Source organism: Oryctolagus cuniculus, chromosome 21 (assembly GCF_051225735.1).
Source record: "Oryctolagus cuniculus isolate XC-2025 breed Fujian yellow rabbit chromosome 21, ASM5122573v1, whole genome shotgun sequence".
Classification (NCBI taxonomy): domain Eukaryota; kingdom Metazoa; phylum Chordata; class Mammalia; order Lagomorpha; family Leporidae; genus Oryctolagus; species Oryctolagus cuniculus.
The window spans coordinates 15,232,256-15,259,911 of NC_142887.1; the positions used below are offsets into that span (position 1 = coordinate 15,232,256).

The 27,656-nt window shown below is 57.1% G+C and overlaps 1 protein-coding gene across 2 annotated transcripts in view; it reads right to left on the reverse strand.

The window, feature by feature from the left end:
• Positions 1–26,835, reverse strand: part of TBX5 (T-box transcription factor 5) — a 49,150-nt gene extending 22,315 nt beyond the window's left edge. The window contains exons 1-7 of one of the 2 annotated variants that reach the window (XM_008272284.5): positions 24,517–24,731; positions 22,697–22,881; positions 20,919–21,013; positions 18,827–18,946; positions 18,036–18,183; positions 14,774–14,926; positions 7,477–7,568 (exon numbers count right to left, since the gene is read on the reverse strand). In XM_008272284.5, coding sequence (XP_008270506.1) covers positions 7,477–7,568; positions 14,774–14,926; positions 18,036–18,183; positions 18,827–18,946; positions 20,919–21,013; positions 22,697–22,843 — 755 coding nt within the window. In that variant the 5' untranslated portion in view covers positions 22,844–22,881; positions 24,517–24,731. Of the gene's footprint in view, positions 1–7,476; positions 7,569–14,773; positions 14,927–18,035; positions 18,184–18,826; positions 18,947–20,918; positions 21,014–22,696; positions 22,882–24,516; positions 24,732–26,706 lie in introns of those variants that run through there. The other variant, XM_051826594.3, reaches the window with a different exon arrangement.
• Positions 26,836–27,656: the final 821 nt, after the last annotated feature.

Genomic DNA, 27,656 nt, shown 5'->3' on the forward strand with positions numbered 1-27,656 from the left:
GTGAACCAGTGAATGGAAGACCTCTCTCTGCCTCTCCTCTCTCTGTGTAACTCTGACTTTCAAATAAGTAAATAAATATTTTATTAAAAAAAATAAGCATTCCCAGAGCTGGTGCTGTGGCAAAGCTGGTAAAGCCGCTGCCTACAGCACGGACATCCCATATGGATGCTGGTTCGAGTCTTGGCTGCTCCACTGCTGATCCAGCTCCCTGCTCATGGCTTGGGAAAGCAGTAGAAGATGACCCAAGTGCTTGGGCCCCTGCACCCACGTGGGAGACTCAGATGCAGCTCCTGGCTCCTGGCTTCAGTGCAGCCCAGCCCTGGCTGTTGTAGCCATTTGGGGAATGAACCAGTGGATGCAAAATCTCTGTCTCTCCCTCTCTCTCTCTGTAACTCTGCCTTTCAAATAAATTTGAATTTTTAAAACAGCAGCATCCCTCCAGAAGCAGGGGGCAGTGGGTGGATGTAGGCAGGCACCCCCAGAGGAGGGTGAGGATGGCAGTTTCCAGTGGGGAGCGTGGACTCCCCTCATGTTCAGGGACCAGGCCTGGGTAATGGTGAGCTCCAGTCCAGCCTAGACACCGTGGCTCCAATGTCCCCACCCAATCCCTGGCTGGGTGGGTGAAAACCCAGATAAACCAACTCCCAGTCCTTGTGCCTCTCCATGCGCCAGCAAGTACAGGCAACTTCCTTCCCTCTGTGAAGGTCTCCAAGGCCATCAAGGTCCCCAGCTGTGACCCAGCCACAGTTGCCTGGCCTCCTGATAACGCTGTAGAGATACAGGTTTGAGGAGCCGGCACTGTGGCACAGTGGGTTAAAGCCACAGCTTGCAGTGCCAGCATCCCATATGGGCGCCGGTTCAAGTCCCAGCTGCTCCACTTCCGATCCAGCTCTCTGCTGTGGCCTGGGAAACCTGTGGAAGATGGCCCAGATCTTGGGCTCCTGTACCCACATGGGAGACCCCAAAGAAGCTCCTGGCTCCTTGCTCCAGATCAGTGCAGTTCTGGCCATTGTGGCCATCAGGGGGAGTGAAAGAGCGGATGGAAGACCTCTCTCTCTCTCTCTCTCTCTCTACCTCTCCTTCTATCTCTGTGTAACTCTGGGTGGGGTCCCTCCCCCTTGGGCTCCCAACCCACCCTAGTGGGTCACATTCAGCCAATAGGATGCAGCAGAGGTGACACCACATTTCTTCCCAGATCACCCTGAGGCTTCCACGTCCTGAGCGCACGAGCGGGACACGGCCACCGGCAGATGCTGCAGCAGGCGGCCAGTGAGTCCCAGCTGTGTCCTGTGTCATGTGAGTGGGCCATCCTCACATCCAGCCCTGGCCCCGCTTCTGTCTGCAGCCCCAGTCAGCGAGAACCGCCAAGCGGGCTCCTGCCCAGCTCCTGACCCACGAAGCAAAGCGCCTCCTGGTGTCTCTTGGTTAACCTGGCACCCAGGGGCCACCTGCAATGCCTCCTCTTCTCCCTGCAGGTGACATTTACGGAGCATTCATACAAAATGTGGCACGGCCTCGGAGTTATTCCTGGAATGACTGAGGTAGTTTGCTTGCACCCCCTTACCCTTTAAGGAGGCTGGGGCTGCCCTGCAGTGAAAGCTGGGGCACCCCACAATCCCACCTTGGCTGGTCACACACAGAGAGCAGATGGGACCGGCTGGATGTGCACACGCAGCACAGCAGTCGGCACTCACGCGTCACCTCATGGCATCCTTGCGGGGGCCCTGGAGGTCGGTTCTATCAGTAGCCCCATTTTACAGGTGAGGAACCAGAGGCTCAGCGGACAAGGGGGCCCAGAGCCACTCAGCGGCTCCTCCTGGACCCTGACTCCAGAGACCATTGTTCCCTTGTGGGCCCTGCTCCTCTGTACTGACATTCTCCAGGAACTGGCATAATAATTGCACTTGTTGAATCAGCAAAACAACAGATTGAAACCTGAATGGGGGCTGATGTGACAGTGCAGCAGTTAAGCTGCTGCCTGGGATGCTGGAATCCCATATGAGTGCCAGTTCGAGTCCCCGCTATTCCACTTCTGATCCAGCTCCTTGCTAATGCACCTGGGAAAGCAGCGGAGGATGACCCAAAGACTTGGGCCCCTGCCACCCGCATGGGAGACACAGATGGAGTTCCAGCCTTCTGGCTATGGCCAGCCAAGCTGTGGCCATTTGTGGGGGGGTGAACCAGCAGATTAAAGATCTCTCTTTCTCTCTCTCTCTCTCGGTAACTCTGCCTTTCCTATAAATAAATAAAGCTTTAAACAAAATACTTGAATACATATAAGTCAGTCTCTGGGCCTCAGTGTCCCCTTGTTTATAAAAGGGGAGGTTGACCAGATGCCATCTCTTGCAGGTACTTCTTTCTCTAGAAGTCCATGCTTCCAGGAGCCGCTCTGGGTGTGCCTCCCTGTCCCAGCAACACTACGGCTGGCCCCCAGGGAGCCCCAGCATCTGACCCCTGCACGCCACCTCCCTAGAGGTACAGCCACCTGCCCACTGCAGCCAGACAGCCCCTCTTCCCAAGAGAGTCGAACCCCATTCTCCCCTGGAGGCCTGCTCCCATCTCCGTTGAACTTCTCCCGGCCCCACTCCCAGCGGCAGCCCTGCCGCCTCAGGGGGGGGGTGTCCAGAACACGGCCCAGTACACGTGAAAGACAGAAGCAAGTTCAGAGACAGGGACGTCCTATGACAGCCCAGGGCTAGGCCGTCTGCAGAAGCCGCAGAGCCCCAGCTATTCCTCCACAGGCCAAGCCTTTATGCATAGTTCTCCAATTTCTGTTATTTGTGTATTATCTTGACAATGTTCACCAATCTTAACGCTAGCTTTACTGCTATTTTGTTTGTATTTCCCTTTAATTAACCGTCAATGAACTCTGTTTCTTCTTACTTTCTCCCTCCCGTCTTTCATAAGAAATCAGTCTCACTGAAAACAATGAAGTCTATGAAATCACAGGTCCCATGTGTCCGTGTGTCCACACACCATGAAAATCATCTCGGGGCTGGTGCTGTGGCATAGCAGGTAAAACCGCCGCCTGCAGTGCTCACATCCCATATGGGTGCCAGTTCGAGTCTCCGCTGTTCCACTTCCAAGCCAGTTCTCTGATGTGGCCTGGGAGAGCAGTAGAAGATGGCCCAAGTCCTTGGGCCCCTGCACCCACATGGGAGACCTGGTGGAGGCTCCTGGCTCTGGATCAGAGCAGCTCCGGCTGTTGCGGCCAACTGGGGAGTGAACCATCAGGTGGAAGACCCCCCCCCCCCCTCTGCCTCTCCTTCTCTCTATGTAACTCTGACTTTCAAATAAATAAATGAATCTTTAAAAAAGAAACATCTCCTGGGCTGAGACACCTACATCTCATATCAGAGGGCCCGGCTTCACGTCCCGACTCCACTCTGCACCCCAGTCTCCTGCTAGTTCACTCCCGGGGAGGCAGCAGTGACGGCTCAAGTCCTTGGGTCCCTGCCACCCACGTGGGAGACCCAGATGGAATTCCTGGCTCCTGGCTTCAGTCTGGCCCGGGCCTGGATGCTGTGGGCATGTGGGGAATGAGCCACCGGACGGAAGATCTCTATCTATCTCTGCCTCTCTGCCTTTCTAACTAATTCACTGATGAAGAGAAATGAGTCTCATTCTAAGTAATAGTATCTAGGCCTCACAGGCCTGGCGCGTCTTGTAAAATCATCTCCTCCGTCCCCAGACCCGGGTACTGCAATTTACAGAATATTAAATTTCAAGATAAAGATTTTTAAGTCACAGAAGAACTTTTCCAGAAATATTTTTATACGAGGCTGGATGTTTGAATCATCCATGTCCTTCACTCTGCTTTGCCCAGAGCCCTCCCATTTGTATCATAAGCAGCGATTGGTTCTGTAAGACAAAACTATCAATGCGTGTGGAAGATTGACAACGCCCTCACGTGCACTTCCGGAACCTCTGCTGCAGAGATGCGTGGTGAGGGCCCTGTCGCTTCCCAGGCAAAGCCAGAGGCCACTTGGTTCTGCGGACTGACTGCTCTTAGCTCTGCATAAGCCCCGCCCCTCTCCCGCCCTCTGCTTGTTGGAATTAGAGCAAATTTCATCTCTCTGCCCTCCTCCCCGAGCCAGCTGTCACCGGGCGTGTGGGGGACAGGAAACAGCATTACACGATTAGCAGGGAGCCTGCTGCTCCCGCCTGCCTGTTATCACGCTGGCTCCAGAGAGCCACAGTCCCCACTTGTCACTACCTGCTGCCACCAGGGGTTGGGACTGTGCCCCAAATAAACTCGGAACCAGGGGAAAAGAGGTCCCGTTTTACTGAGTATGAGCTAGGCGTCCAGCCTGCTGTAGGCATTTTCCCCTACAATTCCGAGACCCCTGGAAAGCCCACTGTGTAGCTGAGAACGGCGCGGCTCTGTGCGATGCAATCCCTTGGCCAAGGTCACACGTGGAAGAACGCAGAGCAAAGATTAACCACAGGTCTGTCCAACTTCGGAGTCTCCCCAGGAGCCGCTCTGCTTCACGCCCTCACTTTCCCTAAGGACAAATCCAGAGAACTAGGACGACGACCCTGCCTGCTCCCCATACCCGGTTGGTAGCTCAGCCCCTCGGTCGCCCAAGTGCAACTCCCGACACGGCTACGGACACACGAGGCTCTCAGAAGCAGAGACATGGAACACACCCGGACAGCCAATCACCCGCTGCCTCTCTCCCTCCCGCCTTTCAGGGACCTGGAGACCCGGAGCAGGTGGTGAGCACGGCCAATTCAGACCCAGGCAGAGTCACCAGCCGAAACAGCCAAACAGCTGTGTCGCTGAGAGCGTCGAGAGAGACTCGCACCTGTGCTCCCCCAACCCATCCTGGCTCTCCATCTGTGTTTGTCATCTGTCCCACCCACCCCCAGGGCATAAGATGCCCCGAGGAATCCTGGGAAGGGACACAGGCTGACCATACAGTCTGCAGCTGAGCGAAGCTTCCCGGAGGAAGGAGGAGCCACAAGTAGATCTGTGATGGCTCGGAGACGGCTGAGCGAATCAGGAGGGGAGAGAGTGCGAGGCACATGGAACGTGTGTTCGAAGGGCCAAAGGTCACAGAAAGAACCCAAGTTTCCAGCATATGGGGTTGGGGAGGGGGACACAGATGAGGGACAGAGCAAAAGCCTGGCTGGATGAGAGGGGCGTGGTCAAGCAGGCGAAGGCAAAGGGACCTTCCCCAGAGGGCAAGAAGGGGCTGGCAGCTTCCTGGCCTTGTCTGATTTGTATTTTTTTTTTAAACACCATTTTTGTTTAATTTATTTGACAGGTAGAGTTATAGACAGTGAGAGAGAGAGACAGAGAGACAGGTCTTCCTTCCGTTGGTTCACTCCCCAAATGGCCGCCACAGCTGATGCTACGCCGATCCGAAGCCAGGAGCCAGGTACTTCCTCCTGGTCTCCCATGCGGGTGCAGGCACCCAAGCACTTGGGCCATCCTCCACTGCCTTCCCAGGCCACAGCAGAGAGCTGGACCAGAAGAGGAGCAACCAGGACTAGAACCCAGTGCCCAGATGGAGGACTGGATGCCGGCGCTGCAGGTGGAGGTTTAACCAAGTGAGCCACGGCGCCGGCCCCATCTGATTTGTATTTTACAAGGATCTGCTGGGCAGCTGCTGGAGAATATTCCAGAAGAGAAGAGGACTGGGTCAGGCCTCAGGAAGTCAGAAAGCTGCGGCTAGTGAGGACACTGGTGGCTCCCAGCAGGCTGGCCGGAGAAGCGGCGTGAAATCTGGGATATGTTAGGAAGGTGGCACGGCTAGCTGAGTCCTTCCCCAGTGGCCTTGGCCACAGCAGTATCCACTCAGCCCCCTCTTGCACAGTGCAGACTGCCAGCGTAGGGCCGGCACCTGGCTGGGCAATGGCCACCTAACCTCTGCGACCAGGAGCAGTGAGGACAGGGCGGGAGTCAGAAGGCTGCGGGCGCAAGGTCTGGGCACACTGGTCCCTCTCGGCTGAGATGGGATTGCCCACAGGACTCACCTCCAAGCCCTAAATGGAGGCACTCAGAGCCAGAAAGCAGCAGAAATAACAAGGTGAGAACCTGGTGGTTTCAGCCACAAAAAGTACCTTATGCACCTGCGAGTACGAAGGAAAGTAGTTACGAACACAGGAGTGCACAGGGGAGTGGGGTGCAGACACTCCTGAAGGCAATGTCCTGTGGGGTTGTTAAAAGCATGCAAAAACAGGGTTGGGCCATTGGTGCCGTGGTTGGGACACTGCTGGGGACACCTGCGATTCCACGTTGGAATGCCCAGGGTTGAGTCCCGCCTCTGCTCTCCAGTCCAGCTTCCCTGGGAGGCAGCTGGTGATGGCCCGAGACCTTGGGTCCCTGCCACCCATGTGGGAGACCCAGATTAAGTTCGGAGCTCCTGGCTTTGGGCTGGCCTAGCTTTGGTTGTTTTGGGCATTTGCAGAGTGAACCAACAAATCATTCTCTGTCTCTGCCTTCCAAAAAAAAAAAAAAAAAAGTCATTTTTTTAAAAGCATGCAAAATTAGATCTGGCAAACCGGCTATCTGAGAATAATGTACATGGCATGTGTTTCTGACCCCAATGTGGAAACCACAAGGCTGTAGGCTTCCTCCTTCCTGGGTCTCTTGGCTTTCTTGGAATGAAGACGTCCATCTATGCGCCTGACTTTATTTTCACAACTTCCATGAGGGATAAGGAAAAACATCCTAAATGATCTCATTTTATTTTGAAACGCCAACCCATCAAAAGCGGGAGGGGGCAGGAGGCGGGGAATGCGTCTTGGTCGAAAGAGATCAAGATGTATTTGAATTCTCTCGCCATATGGTTAGTTATTTAGGAAGCATATCAAGAGGTAGAGAGGATGCCTGACAACACTGGCAATGCTTGTGCAAGCCTTCCCAATCAGACGGAATTCCCACTGTGGACATTTGCTACAACCCCTTCTATCCGTCATATCAGCAACTGTGACCACAGGATATGTAAAAATACCGAGCAATTTTTAGCACCAGCTTCAAATCCCCCAGTGCCCTGGACACCACATGGTGTCAAGTTTGTCTGTATTTCACCCCCAGGAAATCAAGTCATTAACTTCTCTTTCATTTACCAAGAGCTGTTGCCAAAAAGAATAGCATTCATCGGCTGTGACTTATGGGAAAAAAAAAAAAAAGAAAGGCTTCAGTCGAAGGAGAGAGACAGCCGAGGAAAAGGAGAGCGCGGTAGGTTCTGTTCCCGAGGCGGATGGGGAGCGGTGAACCTCCTTGTGGCCCCCTCCCCGTCTCCATGGGAAGATCCACCTTCCAGGTGGCCTGGTGATGTCACCCCCTCTCGAGGGTCATCAGAAAGAGGGGTGCAGGAGGCTCATCCCCCCGCCCCCCCCCCCGTCTGAGTTCCTGGCACTGTGTGGGCAGGAAGCTGGGGGGCGGGGGGCGGGGTGCTGCAGGCTCACCTGCACTCCGGGGGGGGGGGTGTGTGTGAGGGGGAGGGGTGGGAGCCCCGCCCCTACCTTTGCATCCTGGACATCCTGTGCAGCTCCATGTCGTCACTGCCCCGGAAGCCTTTGGCGAAGGGATTATTCTCGATCTTTAATTGCGTGATCTGAGGGAAGGAGAGAGAGCGAGTTGGTTTCCACTCGATTGCCACGCGCTAATGAGAAGTGTCGTGGAAACGCAGCCTCCAGCAACCCAGAGAAGCAAATTAAGGCAGGCACGTCAACAGAGCCAGCACTTCATTCTCGCCGAGGCTTTGAAAAACGTCCGACATCAGGCTGCTTTTAAAAGGGGGGAAAAAACCTGGATTCGGTTTGCCCATTAATTAGAGTCATACTCTGCATCATTCCAGCCAGGGTTTTTTTTTTTTTTTTTTTTTTTTTAATCTTTGGCATTTTGTGTTTCAAGCGCAATCCCGGCCTCCACATTTGGTCCCCTGTCTCCGGAGCCCCGTGCACGCGGCTGCTGAGCACCCGGCGGCACCGTGGCGGTCTCCACGCGGAAGGGCTGGCTCCAGCATGTGAGGATTGCTTCTAAACATTGTGCCAGGCCTCACTGCATGTGCATTTCATGGTTTCACAGACAGAGCAGGCGAGCTCAGGTGGGAAATGGTGCTGCTTAAAACAAACACCAGGGCCTCCTGTACAGGGTCCCAACTACTCCACTTCCCACCCAGCTGCCCGCCAACCAGCACCTCGCAGGCACCAGGTGATGGCCCCGAGGACTTGGCTCGCTGCCACTGACGTAAGAGACCCGGATGGAGTTCTGGGCTCTTGGCTTTGGCCTGGCCCAGGCCTGATTGTTTTGGGCATTTGCAGAGTGAACCGGTAGATGGAAGATCTCTCCCTCTTCTTCTCTCTCTTTTTAAAATGAAATGAAATTATCTTTAAAGCAAGTATGTTCAACTTCATTATAAATAAATAAGCAGCAACAGACAAGAATCAGAACAATCACAAGCACTTCAAAAATTCATGAAAAATGGAATTACGAGTTCATTGGGGTGAAAGCGTTTTGAAAGCCTTGCGTAGCTTTCTCTGAGCTTTTGGAAGACCCCTTGTAGCTGTGAGTCCACGCCCCTTCAAGCTCCCAGGCGAGGAGGAGAGAGAGCGACCTTGGAAGTCTGTACGGTGACACAGCACAGCTGAGAAATAGAACGGGGTCTTTCTGAGGATTTTGGTTCCAGGCCCAGACCTTTAATTTGAACCATCGACACGTATTAGATGAGTGTGAACACACAGTAGCAGGCCCAGGTGACAGAGCGCGTGCATGCAGAGTTGTCTAGAAGCGTTTGCACCGTGTTGCCTGGCAGTTGCCTTCTCTCACAAAGAATTCCCACCCTAGACACGGCAGCAGCACGGCCCCAATTCGCTGCCTGTCTGTCCAGCACCTGTCCCCAGGTGAGCCTGACTTCTTTATTTAAATCAAGCCACTTCCACGTAAATTCATTTCACCCATATCCTATCCCTCCCCTGCCGCTCAGCAAAAAAGGGGCCAATTATATCGAACTCCTTCTGCTGGTACCCACAGAAAGCCCCAGCCCAGAACAAGCCTTCTCTTTGCTGCGAGGGGAGGTGCTAATGCCTTCAGAGGCGAATTTAACACAGTCTAGTCCTCAGCTAAGAGGAGCGACGAGAAAGATTTTCCCTCTGCGATTCCATCATATTCAAGCTCCCCTAAAAAATCGCCGCATCTATTCCAGTAGTGCAAACATACTTTGAGAGTCCCTGTTCAGGGATCAGTAATGAATGCTCTCTCCCATTTGTTCATTTGAGGCATTCTTGTACGTTCCGTTTTCCTGAAGAGATACCTGTAAGGTTTCCTTCTAAGACCCTTGTAGAATGAACACATTATATGTGTGCAATCACAACACAGTGTATTCATAATTAATGTGTTTCAATATGATCCCAGGAGTTGGCGTTGTGGCTCAGTGGGTTAAGGCACTGCCTGCGATGCCAGCATCCCATATTAGAGAGGCACTTTGGGGGACCGGGCTGTGGTACAACGGGTTAACGCCCTGGCCTGAAGCACCGGCATCCCATATGGGTGCCAGTTCTAGTGCCGGCTGCTATGCTTCCGATCCATCTCTCTGCCATGGCCTGGGACAGCAGTAGAAGATGGCCCAAGAGCTTGAGCCCCTGCATCCACGTGGGAGACCCGGATGGAGCTCCAGGCTCCTGGCTTCAGCCTGGTGCAGCCCTGGCTGCTGCAGACATGAAGGGCTGAATCAGCAAATGGAACATATCTCTGTCTCTTCCCTCTCTCTCTAGCTCTACCTCGCAAATACATTTTTTAAAAGGTAGATCTTTAAAAAGGAGGAAATACAGGATTTCAACTAAGTAACATTCTGGGAGGGGCAAAGCTACGGAGACAATGAACAGAGCCATGGCTGCCAGGTAGTGGGGGGAGGAGGGGTGGGCAGGGGCACGCACAGAGGACTCAGGGCCGTGAAATTCCCTGCACAGGACAGCACACCCACGGGACAGCGCTGCACGTCATGGCCCTCTGTCCACACCCACGGGACAGCGCCCCACATCACGGCCCTCTGTCCACACCACACCAGGAAGAAGCCCCCTGCAGACGCTGGGCTCCAAGTGACAGTGATGTGTCAGTGTCGGCTCATGGACCGTAGCAATGTTCTGTCTGGTGTGGGATGTTGATAACAGGGGACGCTTTGCAGCTGCCAGTAGAGGGAGAATGAGAAATCTCTCTGCTTCCCACCCAGCTTTACTGTGGCTGCAAGAGGACTCTTTTTAAAAGTCTACTGGGGGCCGCCACCGGGCTCACTTGGCTAATCCTCTGCCTGTGGTGCCAGCACCCTAAATGGGCACTGGGTTCTAGTCCTGGCTGCTCCTCTTCCAGTCCAGCTCTCTGCTGTGGCCTGGGAAGGCAGTGGAGGATGGCCCAGGTGAGCCAGGTGCATCTTCCGCGTGGGAGACCAGTAAGATGCACCTGGCTCCTGGCTTCAGATCAGCGCAGTGCCGGCCATAGCGGCCATTTGGGGGGTGAACCAACAGAAGGAAGACCTTTCTCTCTCTCTCTCTCACTGTCTAATTCTACCTGTCAAATAAGTTAAAAAAAAAAAAGTCTAAAGAGATTTTTATGGGTGGCTGTTGTGGTGCAGTGGGTTCAGCCTCTGCTGCAGATGTCTGTGTCCCACACTGGAGTGACTGGGACTGAGTCCCACCTCTGCTTCCCACCCAGCTTCCTGCTAACGCACATCCTGGGAGGCAGCAGCTGATGGCTCAAGTCGCTGGGTCCCTGCCGCCCCTGTGGGAGACCTGGATGGGGTTCCTGGCTCCGGGCTTCAGCCTGGCCCGGTCCCAGCTATTGCCAACATTTGGGGAGTGAACTAGTGAAGAGACAATCTCTCTCTCTCTCTCTCTCTCTCTCTCTCATGCATTCTATGTGTGTGTGTGTCTTTTAAAAAAGATTTATTCATTTTATTTGAAGGGCAGAGTTACACAGAGAGAGGAGAGGCAGAGAGAGAGAGAGGTCTTCCATCTGCTGGTTCACTCCCCAGTTGGCTGCAATGGCCCGATCTGAAGCCAGGAGCCTGGAGCTTCCTCCGGGTCTCCCACATGGGTGCAGGGGCCCAAGGACTTGGGTCATCTTCTACTGCTTTCCCAGGTCATAGCAGAGAGCTGGATTGGAAGTGGAGCAGCTGGGACTCGAACTGGCACCCATATGGGATGCCGACGCTTCAGGCCAGGGCATTAACCTACTGTGCTACAGCAACAGCCCCAAAATAAATAAATCTTTTTTCAAAGTACTGACCCTTGGGAAATGTTAACATACAAGCTTACCTGCAGGTAGAAATATCTGTCTTATTTTGAACATGGCTCCTTGCTCTCTAACCCCTACTTATAAAATCCCCTTCCCTCTGGAGTACCCAAGCTGACACACCTGGGCTTCCCCGCTCTGCCAGAAGCCTCCACTGAATCTGACCTCTATTCCCACACAAACGCACTCTCTCCAAAATCAGCATAAAACCGGATATCCGGCAGGGGGAGGGGAGGGGCTGGGGGGAACAAATATAAATACCAGCTTCAACCGGTGAGACAGGGGTTGTAAAAATTAATGAGAATAATTGTTGTGAATTCTTGCTTTTGAAACAAAAAATTAAAAAAAAAAAAACCTCACGAGGGCCAAAAATCTTAATTATGTCTCTCTATTAAGGGTTCATTTCCTGGTCCCCACCAGCAAGCTTGTACCTCATAAATACAGGCTGCATACACAATGATTTAAGCAGGAGGAAAATGGCGTTTAATGGCAGAGTGGGTTAATATTGGGGGGTAGGCATGCTTGCATACACAGCCATTGTTGCAGGAGCGGGGAAATGAAATGGCCACGTGACCTGTTTTTTAACACCTAAATATTTCTAGGGCTTGCCCTGGGAGCTGCTGACAACCGCAGTGAAAACCTTACAGGAACCTGTTTCACAGAGCGGCCGTCGCTGGGGAAGATTCGAGTTTTTTAAATATCTTTTTCAAGCTGTCAACCATCTGGGGAAATAACTCCCAAATCCAGCTCGGATCACAGCTGGGCTGGGGAAAGGCGGCTGGTCGTTAAGAGTCCTCTGGTCTCCAGAAAGGGGAACGAACCCTCCCTTCCCCCGCCCCCCCCCCCCCACTAAAACTGACCGCTCCAATGCCTACCTGCACCTGGTACCTGCACCCAAGTACAGAAAGCTCACTCCAGAGGCAGGAGCACTTTGACCAGAACATCAGTGGCTCATTTCCCCCCCAAATTGTCCTGGCAATGGAACCCCACACACTGCTCTCCTTCCCCTGCTCACAAAACGCTAGACAAATAGTCCTTGAATTGACGACATGATCAGAGAACGAGCCAAGCCAACCACAAAGACTAACATTTGTAGTTATTTCTCAACCACAGTAATAAGAACTTATTTAACATCGCAGTCTTTCCCATGCTAAACAGCCAAGGAATTACACTGACCAGGCAGAGTCTACGTTTTGGATTAAGTCGCCTTGTTAAAAAAGCCGATCAGTTAAGTGGCCAATCAATGGTCTGATCAATCATTGGTAGCACTCGGCACCAGCTCTACGCCAGGCCCTGCGTGTTCCACTTTCCACCGATTATCTCACCGAGTCCTCGTGACGACCCTGGGAGGCGGATGTTCTAGTAGTCCCATTTTACAGATGCGGAAACAGTTAAATCGTTTGCCCAAAGTCAAATAGATCCGAACCCAAGCAGTCCACCGCTAAACCCTACCCAGTGGTGAGTAAGAACTCAGCTGGCTTCTCCCCATGAAGTCAGAAGTCTCAACAGCCGGCCCAGGTGGGACAATAAAGGAAGCAGACTGAGTCCACAAATCACATGCGATCCTGGCACGCTTATTTAAATCACACATCATATATCCACGCGGCGAATGCTTGCAGGGGCTTTGGCTTTGGCTTTGACTGGAAAAGTGCACTGCTTGGGCTTGCTCCTGACAAAGAAAACAAGTGCCAGGCGGCAGCAGGACAGCCGGCACAGGGGACAGCCATGGAAAGTGGCTTCCCATGAAACCCCTCTCCGGGATGCCAGGGACCCTGACAGCCTGGCCAAAGGTGCTTTTATGTGCAGCTCCACTGGGCTCCCTGTGTTGACCCAGCCAACACAGAAAGAGAAAGCAATCCCGACGTGTGTGGCCAGGACATGCATGCGTGTGGGGGGGATACACGCTTCTACACCCATGACCATTTGGACACACAGCCCCCCGGATTTTGGTCAGAACTCACACACATGTGCCTCGTTGGGCAGGCACCCATAGGTGCACATATGCACGGGGGGGAGAAAATTTTTCAAGACAGACATTTGAGGGGGTTCGGATCTGTTCAGGAAGGGCTGTGGTGACCGTTGGGTGTCTTCCAAATACTACACCTGACTGTGTGACAGCGATGCCTCAAAAAACGATACAACAAACAAAGGGTTAAGGAGCACGGGGCTCCCTCCCCCAGACCCGCCCACCCCTAAGATCCCAGTGCATCCCCAGGATGCTTTCTCGGGAGGTCACCTTCATTTGTCCCCACTTCCTGTCCTTCCTGGATGAACCTGGGTTTTCTCAAGAGGGGGAAAAAAGCCCTGATGTATTTTGGGGCCCTCTGTCAGGTCCGGAGGCTCTCAGCGTATATACGTGGGGAACTGAGCTCTCTCACTGCTGGTTTTCCCCTTTATTTTTCCTGTGATCGTGACCACAAAGTTAAACATAGGCCCATAGCAGCCGCAGAGGGAGCAGCTCTCTGGACACCAGCCTCACATTGACCTGAAAGAGTTTGTAGGACTTCCACGGCACCACCGTGCTCTGCCTGGGGCGACTCCCAACACTCCTCCTCCCTGCTTCCAAATCTCTGCTTCCAGGGGAGCCAGTTCTCTTCCGGACGGACGGAAGGCAGCTCCCTCCAGATCCGGGTTCCCAGACAAGGCCAGGCCGTGTGGCCTGGAAGGGACCATCCATCACCGCGTGGCCTGGTCAGTGACAAGCTGGGTTTGGAGATCACCACTTGTTACGTAACAGCCCCCGCCTCCATGGAGACCTTCTGTGCCTCGCAGCCTGCACTGAGATGACCGTCCTGTGGGGACCCGAGGCTCTGGGCCACTACGCCTGCCTCTGATCAGCTTCCCCCACCCTGACTCCGCTGGCCTGGCTGGGACGGGAGTTTTGAGAGGAGGGGCCACACCGTCCCCACAAGGCCTGCACTCACCACCCCACCACACACACACACACACAGACTTTGCCACCTGCCCCACTGCCCATTGAGATGCCCCTAAAACACAAAGTAGAGGACAGGAAGACGCTGACCCCAACAGCAAAGGTGGCCCCCATGAGGGGCGGTCCCAGGCCCCAACATGAGAGAGCTCAGGACCATACAACAGCTCAGAGCGAGCTCTCCTCCCTCTGAGACTTTCAGGAGATCAGCAGGTCGCCTTCTCCCGGCATTTGGCATTTGCGTATGCCTGTTTCTAACTGGTGTGCGTGCCTACGAGGGTACTTCAAAAAGCCTGCAGAAAATGTGATTCAAAGAGACACCTATTCGGAGGCATACAACACCGAAATCCTTGCACGCCCCTAGACGTGCGCGTGATGCCCATAGCAAGCTTGGGGAATCCGAAACAAACAGTCACAACCCTTAACGAAGGCTGCATCTGTGTCCCTGCTCCAGTAGCCCCCCAGGGGGAGAAGCGGGTCCTGCCGCGTGGCGTGGCGGAGGAATGAACTTGCCCTTGGAGCCTGGAGTTCCGGCCTAGAGACCCCTGCGAACTCCCGCCAAGGAGCAGACGCCCCCGGCGCTGGGTCCCGGGCTGGGGCTTTACCTTGTGGTTCTGATAGGAAGTCACGGCGATAAAGGCTGTCTCTGGAAAGACATGGGTGCAGAACGCCGTGTTTTTCGAGCCAAATCCATTATTTTCGTCCGCCTTCACGATGTGTAATCTGGGCTGGTATTTGTGCATGGAGTTTAGAATAATCTAAACAAAATACAGAAAATGAGATTGTAAGAAAATCAAACCTCCCTTTGTTTCCAGATAAAACTGCCCCTTGCTTCCCCCCACACACACCCTGCCCAATCACCCTCGTTATAAGGGCTCTAGAAAAATAGATTTTTTTCCCTCCTCTTTTGAAAAGGGGCCAATGATTTCATTAAAAAGAAACATTTCAAAAATGACAATTTCCAACCGAAAAAGCCAGGGTAATATTCCAGGAATCTACCCAAGGCACACAGAGCAGTAAATCAGAATTCTTAATAAAGTTTGCTTAATAAATTAACTCCCTGCACTTCCCGTCCCCAGCAGGATCCCTGCAAGTGTGCAGTGAGCAATCTGGGGTCTGAGGGGTAAATTCTGGGCGACAACTGTAGAAGAATGGGGAAGACACAAATAAACAAACCCACAAATACAGGGCGCGCCCGGAACGCTCCGGGTCGCGGAGGAAGTGTGTGCAAACCGGAGGACGGGCAGCAGCGGCTGCACGTGTTCCCGGAACAGAGCAGCAGTCCTGGCCCTTTGTCTGGGGCATGAAAAGAGGGGCTGGGAGGGGCTCCGGGGCGAAGCAGGCCTCGCCCCTCAGCTCGGGCAACGTCACGGGGTCCACAGCCAGAGCTAGGCTTCTGGGGGCCTAGGGTCTCCCTCCCTGGCGGCCCTATTTCCAGGGATGCACGGGGTCTGACTGCTGTGACTACGATTATTCCTATTCCTATTATTATTGTTATTATTTATTATTATTATTGGAGGAGGAGGAGGAGAGGAAGGAGACCTCGGCTGCACGTTCTCGCTCCAGCCAGGAGCATTCGCGGGAGATGCGCCGCGATGCCAAGAAACGGGGTTTCCTGGGCGGCCGCCGCCCGACTTCGGACGCTCCCGGGAGACCCCCGGCCGCTGATCCGCGCCCACCGAGCGCGCGCCGCGCCTGCCCAGCCTGCCGGCCCTTTCCCAAGCAGCGGCGGGGGCTGTCTCAGTGTCTTTGATTATTTGCAATGATGACCCCGGGGCAGGCCCCTCGGACCAACCCCGGAGCCCGCCCCGGGCCGGGGGGAGGGGGCAGCGGCTCTCCGGCCGCGCGGCTCTAATCTCGGGCTGTCCAGCCCGGCCGCCTCCCCGGCCGATAGCGACGCCGACCGGGGCGGCGGTGGCGACAGAGAGACGCAGCGGGGCCCCGCCGGCCGCCGCAGCCCCCTGGCCGGCGCGGCCATCGGCCCGGCTTAGCCAAATTGCTTTGACGGCTGGGGACAGTGTGGAGACATCAGCGCGAGGGCGATCTAATGGCTCCTAATTTCATCAGAGCGACTCTGGATCAGACTGTCCGGAGCGGGGAGGGGGCGGGGACGCGCGGCGGCGCCGAGTGCCCCATCCCCGGGTTCGGAAGGACCTGCGGACTCGCCAGGGTGCCCCAGACACCGTGGCCTCGGCGGCCGGGCTGGGCGCCTTCCCCGGCCATCGACCAGAGAAGCTAAGGGGTCGCTGAGGGCGGAGGCGGAGGGTTCCACTTCCCAGCACACAGGGCCCTTACAAAATGGTTGCGTTCTGGAGGGACAGGTCCGCACCCAACACCACCCAGCCCCGGGGCACTCCCGCACTGGGAAACACCAGCAACACCTGCGGTGGGCCACACGCCCTCATCTAGATGGAAAAGAGGCTCCAGTTCCCGCTAGGAAGCCCCCTGTACCTCTGCCCTCCCAGTAACACGGACAGGGAACTGCCGCTCTGCCCCCTGGCCAGCCGTGCAAGCGCCTCTCGGCCTCAGCGGAGGGCTGTCTGCAGGTCCTGAGGTCCCCTTCCCACTCCAGACCCCTGGCTTCAGGACAACATCCCCAAGGACCCCCAGGAGCAAACCATCCTCCCTCCTGGCCAAACACAACCCGCCCAGCCCCCTCCTCTCCCCAAACTGGGGACCCTGTGTGCCTGGGTGGTTTCTCCCGGGAGAGACACTCCCCACTTTTGGAACCAAAGAGACCTGGCCTCAAACCCCTGTCCCCAAATACAGGCTGTGTGGCCTTGGGCAAGTCACCCCCTTCCCGCGGCCTCCCCCGGACAGAGGCTGCGCGTGGCGGTGCCCCTGCGTGGGCCACTGACCCTGTCGAATGCCCTGAGCTGGATGAGCCTGCTTGTAGGTGCAACGGACAAGCGGAAGGTTCTGCATGCTGAGTTCAGAGCCTGCGTTCTGTTCTAGTGATTGTTTCCAACGGGGAGATCTGGGGACACTTTTACAAAATTCGGTGTTTTTCTTGGGAGGAGTGGGTGATGCCCAACTGAGAATCTACCAAAAGCTACAATGGGGCGGCTGGGGCTGAACACTGAGGATCTTGGGTTTGGGAGAACTCACAGGACCCCTCTTTAGGGGCCAATCCCGACTCCAGGCTTAGGGGCCTCGTCTAGGTCTGCTTCCTTGGGGCATAGTGGGGGCAGGGAGAAAGTTGGGCACTGGAACAAACAGATCTGCCCCAGATCACTGGCGGGACGGCTCACCCCTCGTGGGCTGGCTCCTCATCCCGGGCTCTCCCTCTCAGATCAGGCAGGGTGTGGAAGCCACGGGGCAGGTAGGCGGCTCCTGGGGAGCCGGCCTCTCAGCAGTGCATGCTAGGGACCCCACTGGGCTGCAGGCTCCACGCTTTCTGCAGGACTGAAAGCCAGCCCTGTCCCTAACCACACCGGGGACTGAGGCCCAGGGGGTCACACAGGCCTGAAGTGAGCAGCTGTAGTGACCCCTCAAGTCTCACCCTCCACAGAAGCAGAGAGTTGGCTGCTAGCAGCAAGGATGCAGCCCCCCCCCCCCCAGGAGGACCGGACCAGCCCGCATCTCCAGCTGCCTGGGGAGGAGAGACCCAGAGCAGGAGGGGAGGACCACTGGGGGACCAGCAGACATCCGAGGAGGAGGAGAAGGAGGAGGAGGAGGAAAAAGAAAGCAAAAGAAAGAGAGAGAAATAAATGGACAGAGAAAAGATGGGAGGAGTAGGGGAAAAAAGGAAGAGAAGTCAGATCCAAGAGGTAGAGGAAGAGAATAAGGGGGCTGGGGGAAGGAGCGATGGAAAACATAGGCACAAGAGGCGGCGGCAGGGGCACAGCCTAGGGCCTCGGTACTCACGTGTCCAAAGGGGTCCAGGTGGTTGTTGGTGAGCTTCAGCTTCTGGAAGGACACGAGCTGCCGCATCCAGTGTGCCCCAGTGGCCGGCGAGTCTGGGTGCACGTACAGGCGGCCTGGCATGGCGGGCTCCGCTTTGCCGGTCACAGACCTACAGCGGAGAGAGTTGTGGCCGGGGAGCCTCAGGGGCAGTGCTCTGAGCTGGGGATGATCTGGAAATGGCCACCCCCACCCCCACCCCAGCAAACCCAGGTGCCCCCGAGCGCCTGGCGCCGGTGTCGGGCAAAGCTCCCTGGCCTGCTCTCTCTGCGTGCACCTTCTGCGCCAGGAGCGCCTGGGGCCTCGCAGTTTGTCGCTGCAAGACAGCAGCAGGCTCTGGAGGTCTGGATGTGCAAGAAGTCTTGAAGTCTCCTTAGGGGCTTTCAAAGGGGCTTCACTTTCAAGTCTCGGCACTATTGGCAGCGGTGGGAGCAACCCGTCCAGGGACGGGGCCTCTCCTCTCTTGCCGCGTTAACTGAAATACCAGGGGCCGATTTTGCAATTTAATTAAAAAGGCCCGTTCAAAGCAGGTTAACTCATAAAAAATCACTGTAAATGGTTTTATGCCCCCAGAAATACCTCCAGCACTTGGTAACAATACCCTTTTGAAAAATCCACAACCCTGGGTGCTGCCATAGATGCAGGTACCCCGTTTCCTCTCAGTCTCAGTTTTCTAGTCCATAAAATGGGGCGCAGTGGGGGAGGGGCGGACAGTCTCCTCCCCGCCCTCGCCCACCTGCCATTCTGGTGCCTACCATTTGTTATCGGCGAACTTGTATCTGTGGTCGTCGGCGGGGACAATGTCCATGAGGAGAATGTATTTCGTTTTGGGATTGAGGCCAGTTACCTTCACTTTGTAACTGGGGAACATTCGCCTGGAAGAAAGGTAGAGGGAGAAGGAGAGAGGGACGGGGCCGGGGGCGGGGAGGGGGGAGGGGAGCGGAGAATTAATATCCGTATTCCAAAGAGCACCTCCACCCCGTGTGATGGAGAAGAAATTCCTGGGGAAACATCGTGGACGCGAAAACGGGCCCCGCTCCGCTCTCCCCGGGATCCAGCCCGGGTTTCCCTGGACATTGTCGTGCGTGCGGAGGAGGGAGGGGGAGGGAGGCGGCCACTGTAGGTATCCAGGAGGAAAACAGAAACCAGGAGGCAGGCGCTTCTAGAACACTGGTTCTCCGGGGTCTGGGAGGGACTCCCGCGTCAACGCCTGCTCAATGCCCTTTGCAGAGCCAGGCACCTACTATTCCGGGGAACGAGGCTTCTTAGCCCCGTGCAGCCAGGCGCTTCGGCCCAGCCTCGCACCGCGCGCGTCCCGCGGACACCCAGGTGCGCGCGCCCCTGCGCCCTGGCTTCCCATTAACTCTCTGCAGGGGCGAGGGCACCAGCGCCCTGGCTAACTCGGTTGGTTCCCCGACCAGGGAGCCCTAGCAAGAGTTTATTCTTAAATGTCGGCAAACTTCACCCAGGCGAAACTCCCTGGCCCTTAGCAAAGAAATGCCAAAGCCACTGTGGAGTTGGTTTCAGTAAGAGCTGGGGCCTGAACCCTCGATCCACCAGGACTCGATCCACCTCCCGCGGAGTGCGCCCCGGAACTCCGCGACCCCCAGGGCTGCCCTGGGGCGCACGGAGAAGCTGCTGGAGCCGGCTCGCCTGGCACTGCTGCGAAGATGGGAAACTGCAGGCTGTGCCTTGCAGCCACGGCGCGGAAGCCTCTCCGGGTTTATCCGCCCGGGAGCGCGCCCGGAGGCAGCGGCGTAGGAGGCTCCGCAGGCCTTTTATAGTGAAATCCTCTCGGCTCAGGCGCGGGCTGGGGGGGAAGGCGTCCCGGAGAGGTCTCTCCTTCCTCCGGGAAAGGGAAGAGGACCTCATTTCGTTGGTATAAACAGAACGCGCTTCCCTCGTTGAATCAGGCCTCGCGCCGAGCGGGGGAGCCGACTTTGTTTAATTTCAAATAATAATAAATGTCACCGTTGTCAGTTTATTGCGGGAGGCTTGGGCTGGAGAGGCCGGGGGCGTCGGGGAGTGGGCTCCACCCTCCCGCTTCACACACTCCGTGGCTTCGGCCTCGCGGCCTCCGTGGCTTCGCCCGCCTGCCTCGGGCAGAGACCCACGTGGAAAAGCCGCCGGGCCGGGCCGGGGAAGCGGGAGGGTGTCCCCAGGCCTGGGCACGCGGGGACGCGCCGGCCTCCCCTCCCCCACGAGGCTAGCGTCTGTAGCCACAGCTCCGCGAGCGTCTAAGCGGAGCGCCAGGGGTGAGTGTCTTGGCTAAGCTGCCCTGTTTATCGGTGTCTGTATATAGAGCTCGGCCGAGCCCCGGTTCAGTTTCAAAGGCTTCGCCTGCGTTCTATAAACAATGAAAGAAGGTAGCGCATACATTCAACAATTCGGAGTTTGGCAGTCGGGTGGGACCCTGGAGCCACTCCAAGGTCAGAGAGGGTGGGAGTGGTGGTGGGGGTGAAGGATCGAGTCGGAGACCTGTGCAACCCTAAGCCGGGCTGTGCCTCTGCGCTCCCCCTTCCACGTCCCGGTTTCTCTCTGGACGAATCCACCCAGGCGGCTCAGCCTCCTAACCCCTTCCTTCTTCCTGCCTGGGAGCTACAGAAAATGCCCATTTCTGGAGGTGACTGTTTGGGGTATTCCCCCCACGCAGCTGGAGATCCGTGGGCGAATTCTCCCTGCGCCTCCTGGAGCGGAACCCCATGCTCTCACCTCCAGCCACCTTCTCTCCATCATCTCCCCCACAAGAGCCCTGGGCACAGCTGCCCCTGCCACACGCGCGCACACACACACACACACACACACGAGCACACGCACACGCGCACGCGCGCGCACACAGCGGCTCACCTTCCCGCCTTGGTTATGATCATTTCCGTACCCACTTCGTGGAATTTCAGCCACAACTCTCTCTCGTGCAGAAACACCTTGATTCCTTCCATGCCCTGCAGGAAGGAGAAAAAAGTCACAGGAACACGCTCTGGGGTGCAGGGGAGTTGCCCGCCTGACACTTCCCCCCAAAAAAACAGACCCAGACTGTTGCTCCTTCTCCCGCTGCAGGCGGCTTGAGGGTGAACAGCCGCCCATGACCCTTCAGGGTGTGCCTGCCCTGGAGTGCCCCCAGCCTCTTCTCCAGGAATCCCTGCGTAGGGCCAGTGGAGGAGCCAGTTTCCAATCCTCTCCTGTTCCCACAGCGCTGGGCCACCTCCCTCTAATGCCACCAGCACAGAATGAAAGAACCATCCACGGCCAACATGCTCGCGAGTGGCTGTGGGCAAAGCCTGGCTGGCTAGGTTCAATCCAGATCCAGTTTAAACTTAAAAAGAGAGAAAACCCCCAATCTAGAAAACTCCATGCAGGCTACTCTGGTCTAGACCCCCAGATGTCCACGCAAAAAAAAAAAAAACACAGATGTGCGGAGATGTGCCTGGTTATTCAGCGCCGTGGTGAGTGCAAATAGGAGCATTCGCGAAATTTCACATTTCATGGTGTTTATATTACCATGTTGTTCCCACAATCCAGAACAAAAATTAATTCTGTCCGTCTGGGTGAGCAAACCTTCCAGGCCTCCCCACAGCTAGCTCAGTCCACTTTCGGCAATTGTGACTACGGAGCACGGTTGAAACCATTTTGATATTTCCGCTTTCAACTAAAAATCTACAAAACACGGTACAAAATAGCAACAGTCTCCGCTTGAAAAATATCTCCGTAACCCATCTCAAAAGTGGATTTTCTTTTTCCTTAAAAGCAAAATTTTCTGTAAGTCTCCGAAAATGGGATCACGCTCTGGGCTGTACAAACACACACACATTTTCCTGGGCCGTGAAGGCAATGGAGAAACGCTATGGGAAAGCCGGGAAAGACAATGAAATGCCGCCGCGGAAGGGTTTTAGCTAGGCGCAAGTGCTCTCTTGTGGTCAAATCACCCCGCTTCGCGCCCTGTGACACCCGATTTAAAAACCATCGGGGGTGTTTGAGTTCCGCCGCCTGGGTCGTGCAATGCACCCAGGTTTGGGGCCCAGAGCGCAAGGCCTGCCTCCTCGCTCAGCTCGGACCCAGCTTCTGCCCAGGCGAGCCCGGGCTCCCTGGGTCCTCCTGGCATAGCCCCCGAGCGCACCCTGCAGCCGGCGAGGGCTCGCCAGCCCGCCAGGCCCCGACCTCAAGACAAATGGTGCGGCGCGCGGGTCTAGGCGGCGGCGCGGAGGAGGCGGGCGGAGGCGAAGGCGAAAGATCTGAAGAGAGGTCAAACCATCGCTCATGCCGGCCTGAAGCGGCCGCTGACCCGGGCCGTAATAAGGCGCTCGGGGCCGGTGCTGCACCTAGGGCAGTAGGAAAGGACTGAGCTGGGCTACTGGTAGAGGACCCCAAAGGGCTGCCGAGCTGTGACGTCCCCAACAACGCTTCTGGCCTGCCGATTATCGTCCCCAAGAAGTGTACCAAATAGACTAGTATTTGGGGACAGAGGGCAGACAGAGGTGGAACGGAGGAAGAACACAAAAGAGACAAAAACGGGCACTGGGCGGGTTTCCTTCTGAGCCCGCAGCTGGCGCAGAGCGGAGAAGCAGCTGCTGCTGGCTCTGGTCTGGACCCCAGGGCCCGAGGGCTATGGCCCGCCGCTGTCTTCTTACCTGCTGGGTGAAGGCGGCCTGCGGGGACGACGGGGACTTGCTGGGGGTCCCCAATGCACCCTCGGGTTTGGCATCGCAAGGTAGATCTTTAGAGTCAGGCTCCAAGGGCGTGTGAGCCAGGCCAAAGGCCTCATCTGCGTCGGCCATGGTGCGTCGGGGGCCCTGTGCCCGCGCAAGGTTCTGCTCTGAGGACAAGAAGGAGAGAGAGAGAGAGAGAGAAATGCCAAGAGATAAGTTGGAGAGTACAGTTTTAGCGAGAGGAGGGTGCAGCTTGGCGCCCCAAGCTCCAGCCACCAGCACCTCCGTTCCCAGCTGAGTGAGGCCGCCGAAGGTCGTATTATTCGCCTTACTATTACTTTATGAACGTGCACGGCCTCTTGCGAAAGACCCGCGTCAGAGCGCAGGAGGCCAGGCCCCCATCTCCACTGGGCAGGCTCTCCCCGATAAGCCACTGCCCGTCAGATTTGTCTGGACTTCTGGAACAGCCAATAAAGATAAGGCGTGGGTATTTTTGGAAGCCATTGGGTACGAACCAAAAACAAAACAAAACAAAAACCCCAGTGTCCTTTTGAGAATTTTCCCCCCTTGTCAAATTACAGGCAGCCCTCAGAGCTCTTTTTATGAAATTTAACGAGAGGGATATTTTTCTGCTGCAGGCAAGACGCCGGAAATAACCCGCCTCTTGCAAAACCAAAAACACAGGGGAGGGAGGTGTGCCCGTGAAGAGACCAGGTTCAAAAGAGAAGTCGCCTCCGTCTCTGGTCCCTTACCGGACTTAAAATGAGAACTTGTTGAAAACGAAAAGACCTCTCTTTTCCCTCGCCCTCCAAACTACAGCAAGGTCCGCTGGAAAACCAAAAGGTGGACAAGCAGAAGGCCCCAGGGAGGCGCGCCCCTGGGTGCCGGCCGCCGGCCGGGCTGCGCCTCCGCCCTGCTCTCTCGGCTCCCTAGCCCCGGGCCAGGCATGTTGTCGAGCGGCCTGGCCGAGCGGAGCAGCTTCTCTGAGCTTCAGCCGGGCCCCTGCGCGCGGAAACCACAGGCCCAGGCCCGGGTTTGGCGAGCAGAGAATCGGCGCTCGCCGAACGGCTGGGCTGCGGCTGCTGAACCGGCGCTCCCGGGCGGCTGCAGCGCCCGGCGCGGCCCAGGTCTGCGAGGCTGAAACAACAGCAGCCCGGAGGAGCCCGTTTCCTGGCCTCTGAGCCCCTCCAGTCTCTATATTCCCAAGTAGGGCTCGCCCCCTCCCGCCTCAAGACCCGGGAAGACTTGGGGAAGCGGGCGCAAGCGGCGGCCCCCACGACCTTAGGCGCCCGCCGCGGGAGCAGAAGGCTGGATCCCACCCTCGTCCGCAGGGGCCAGGCCCGAGACTTAATAGGCCGAGAAGGAGGGCTTTGGAGGCCCCACTCCCAAGTAGCTTCGGTCTCCTCGCCTTTGGGGTCCGGGGGAGGCAGCGGTGGGAGCCCCGCAGTCTGCTCACAACAAAAGAGAGTGGGGCTGAACCCCCCTCCAGCTGCTGCTCGCTGCCGGCCGCAGGGAGAATCCCAGCCCGCGCCCTTGCCAGGGTTCCGGGGAGCTCCGGGCTGGCGGAGGCGAACGAGATGCGGTTTGACAGAACCAGGCCGCGCGTCTCGCGAACCTCGCCGCTGCTCCCCCAGCCGCGGCCGCCTCCCGGGCTCCACTCGGCCACGAGCTCCGGGCCGCGCTACGTCTCTGGCAGCCTCTGGCCGCCGCAGCTCTGCGGAAGGCACGGCACGGCTGGAGTCCGCCATGCGCGCCGCCCCGAGCCGCCCCGGCTCCCTCCCGAGCCTTCCGGGGCCGGTTACCTCGCTCCGCGAAGCCGCTGCATTCACCACGTCCCCTCTGGCTCCTAGCAGGGCAGTGGGCGGCGAGGCGGGGGCGCAGGCATGGTGGCTCCGGGGTTTACGCAGGGAGCTGCTCGCCCCGGCTAGCAGCTACCGCTGCCTGCGCGGGAGTCCCCACCGCTGCAGCCGCCGCGCGACTGCCTACCTCCAGCGCACACCTCCTCCGCTCGCCGCTCGCGCTCTCGGAGCACGGTCAAGTTGGCAGGCGCCAGACAGCTCCGAGGAGCACCCGACTCTGCCCCGGAGCACAGGCAACCTCGGAATCCCAGGGCCCCGCTCCCCCTTGCACCCCGGGGGAGAAGCAAAGTGGAGAGGCTGGGCGCAGCCAAGAAGTCGAAGTCCTTTCTGAGCAAGGCTCTCGGGGTTAAAGTTCCGGAATTGTAGGTAAAGACTGACTCTCTCTCTCTCTCTCTCTCTGAAACACAAGCCAACTTGGCTGTGAGCACTTACGCTGGGTTGCCTTGATGCTTACAAAAATACTGAAATCCACTATCCAACTAGCTCCCACCTCTCTCCCTCTCTCCCTCTCCCTCTCCCTCCCTCCTTCCCTCCCACCCTCTCGCCCTCCCTTCCTCCACCACCGACTCCACTAGATTTCCCAAACACTGGAATCACAACAGGATTCTCAAACCTAAGACCCCTCGATCACCCCCTCCCCAGCCTCCATCCATCTCTGCTCCTTTGAGGGAGTGCTGGCTGCAAAAACTTCCGCAGGAATCATCGAAAATAGGGCCGACTGTGCCCCGGGCGGTCCCGGGATCTCGGCGAGGCTGGCTGTGCAAAGAATGGAGGGTCCTACCCGTGTGCACACACTCGCTCGCTTGCCGTGGGCCTCTGCGGCCTCGCCCACATCCTCTCTCCAACGCTGACCTCAGAGGGAGAGATGGGTGACCCTGCCTGGCCCGCCAAGCCGGCGCTGGCTGCCCTGACATCGCCCCTCCGCCCCCCACTCATCACCCCCACTCCCAACCACTGCAGGGTGAAGGCAGGGTGAAGGTGCAGTTGCGGGCGGCGAGGGCTGAGATCAAAGATGCCAAGAAATCACCGTGGCCCCCACACCCCACCCACCGGGCCACCAACTGGCCCTGGCTGGAGGTGCACAAGGGCAGTGCCCAGTTTCATTCAAATAAACAGCCAGTGGGGACCGGCTGGGGCTCTCCTCCGTTCGGCTCTGCCACCGGCCCTTCCTTTCTCTGAAATGTATTATTTTGAGGGAGAGTCGGAGAGGTCAGCAGAAGCAGAAACAGCCAGACGGGCTCAGCCTGAGCGAACCGGCTGGGATGCTGAGGACCAGCGCTTAGAATCAATGCCAGGGGTCCCGTTCTGCTTCCCTCCCTCGCCTCCTGGACCCCTGCATCCGCTTCTCTTGGGGCTCTGCTTAGAGACTTGTCCCTCCCCCCCACTGCCCATCCCCAGGCCAAAGTCTGCAGAGGGGGACGAATGGGGGGAGGAGAAGGGCCTGGGAGGTCACTGTGGCGGCTTCGCCATCCCCGCAAACCCCGAAATGGTCGTCCAGCCCAAAGTGTGGGCCAGCCAGGGACAAAACCAATCCTCCCTCCACCTTCCAGGTTTGTTCTCAAACAGACCTTTGCAGGGGCAATTTATTTATTTATGAAAACACCAGCTCCCTTCTAAATCATCATTTAAAGGCCCTTGGGCTCGCTGGCCCGTCCGGTCCAAACCGGAAAGCAAACATGGCATGGAGATGAGCGGCAGCCTGCACATCTCCGGTAGGAGGAAGGGGAAATCCAGAAAGACCTCATCAATCCCTTGAAATTCTCCGAGATTTGCGGATAAAATTAATTCCCATAAATAATCTGTAGGCCCCTCCTGAGAGGCAAACTCTGGGCTCCCCCAAGTCAGAGCCGAGCCAGATTCGCTCAGTTCCTGGACTGCAGATGGCCAGGGCCACCTAGCAAAATCGGATTTTTTTTTTCCCTTAAACCTGGTGGAGAGGAATCCACTTTTTCCAGGTGTCCCGCGCAGGCAAAATGCAAGGGAGTGCCTCCTAATGTCGCTGGCGAACGCCAGTGAGGTGTGCAGGAGAGACTGAGCAGAACCGGGTGCAGGTCAGAATCCAGGAGTGTAGGTAAGGTGGGCAAAGGGGGAAGAAAAACCCGCCGCGCCCCGTGAGTCTTGGGCGACACTCACCTGCGCAGAGCACACCTCGGCTTGGCGGGGGGGCAGAAGCCAGGCGCGGCGCCTCGCTCAGGAGGGCGGCTCCAGGTGGAGACCTTGGAAGGGAGTCCCCCAGAAGCGACCCCTTCCTAGGCCAGGCCTTCTTCTAGCGTCCGTCGAGAGGAGCCCGTACCTCCCAGCTCGCAGTGGGCTTGTGGTCTCCGACAAATTAAATATTACTGTTTATTACCAGGCATAGCCCCATAAAATAAAGAGGCGACCCGGCGATACCGACTATCTCACCAGCGCTGCACCTATAGGACGTGGAGACGTCACGAGCCACGCAACGCGCCCGCGCTGTCACGCCTGACTGGGGGGCAACGGCGGGAGGCTCGCCCCTCCGCGCCTTCGCCTATCAGTCCCGGTCCCGGACGCGGTGGCCCCGGGGAATACAGAAAGAAAAAGAAACACACCGCGTGCTCCCTGGGGAGACTGGGGGGAGTCGAACAGCAGACACAAACAGAGCCAAGGTGGACTTTGGCGGGGAGGGCGGAGCAGGGGGTCTCTCGGGCCGAGTGGGGCTGGGAACCCGTTTGGGGGGGCCCCCTGTGGGTCAGCAATTCGATTGCTGCGAGAGACCTCTAGGGTTTATTTATTTATTCCCCACCCCACCCCTCCTCCCAGGAGGAGCAAACGAATGTCGAGGCGCCCGTCTAGCGGGCTACACCGGGGACGCGCTAACTCCGTGGCAGCTCAAAGACCTGCGTGGGAGCCACGGCTGGGTGATCGCCGAGGCGAGGCGAGGCGAGGCAGAGGCCGGGAGGCAGGAAGAGAGCCGCCAGCCGGCAGGGCTTGCTAAAGGAGAGGCCATTCTACCCGGGGCCTGGGACTGTGCTCGATCCCGGCGAGCGAAGCGCCCCGAGCGGCCTGGCGGGGGCGGGGTGCGGCTGCGGGTGGGGTCGGACAGGGTTGATTTCTGCAAG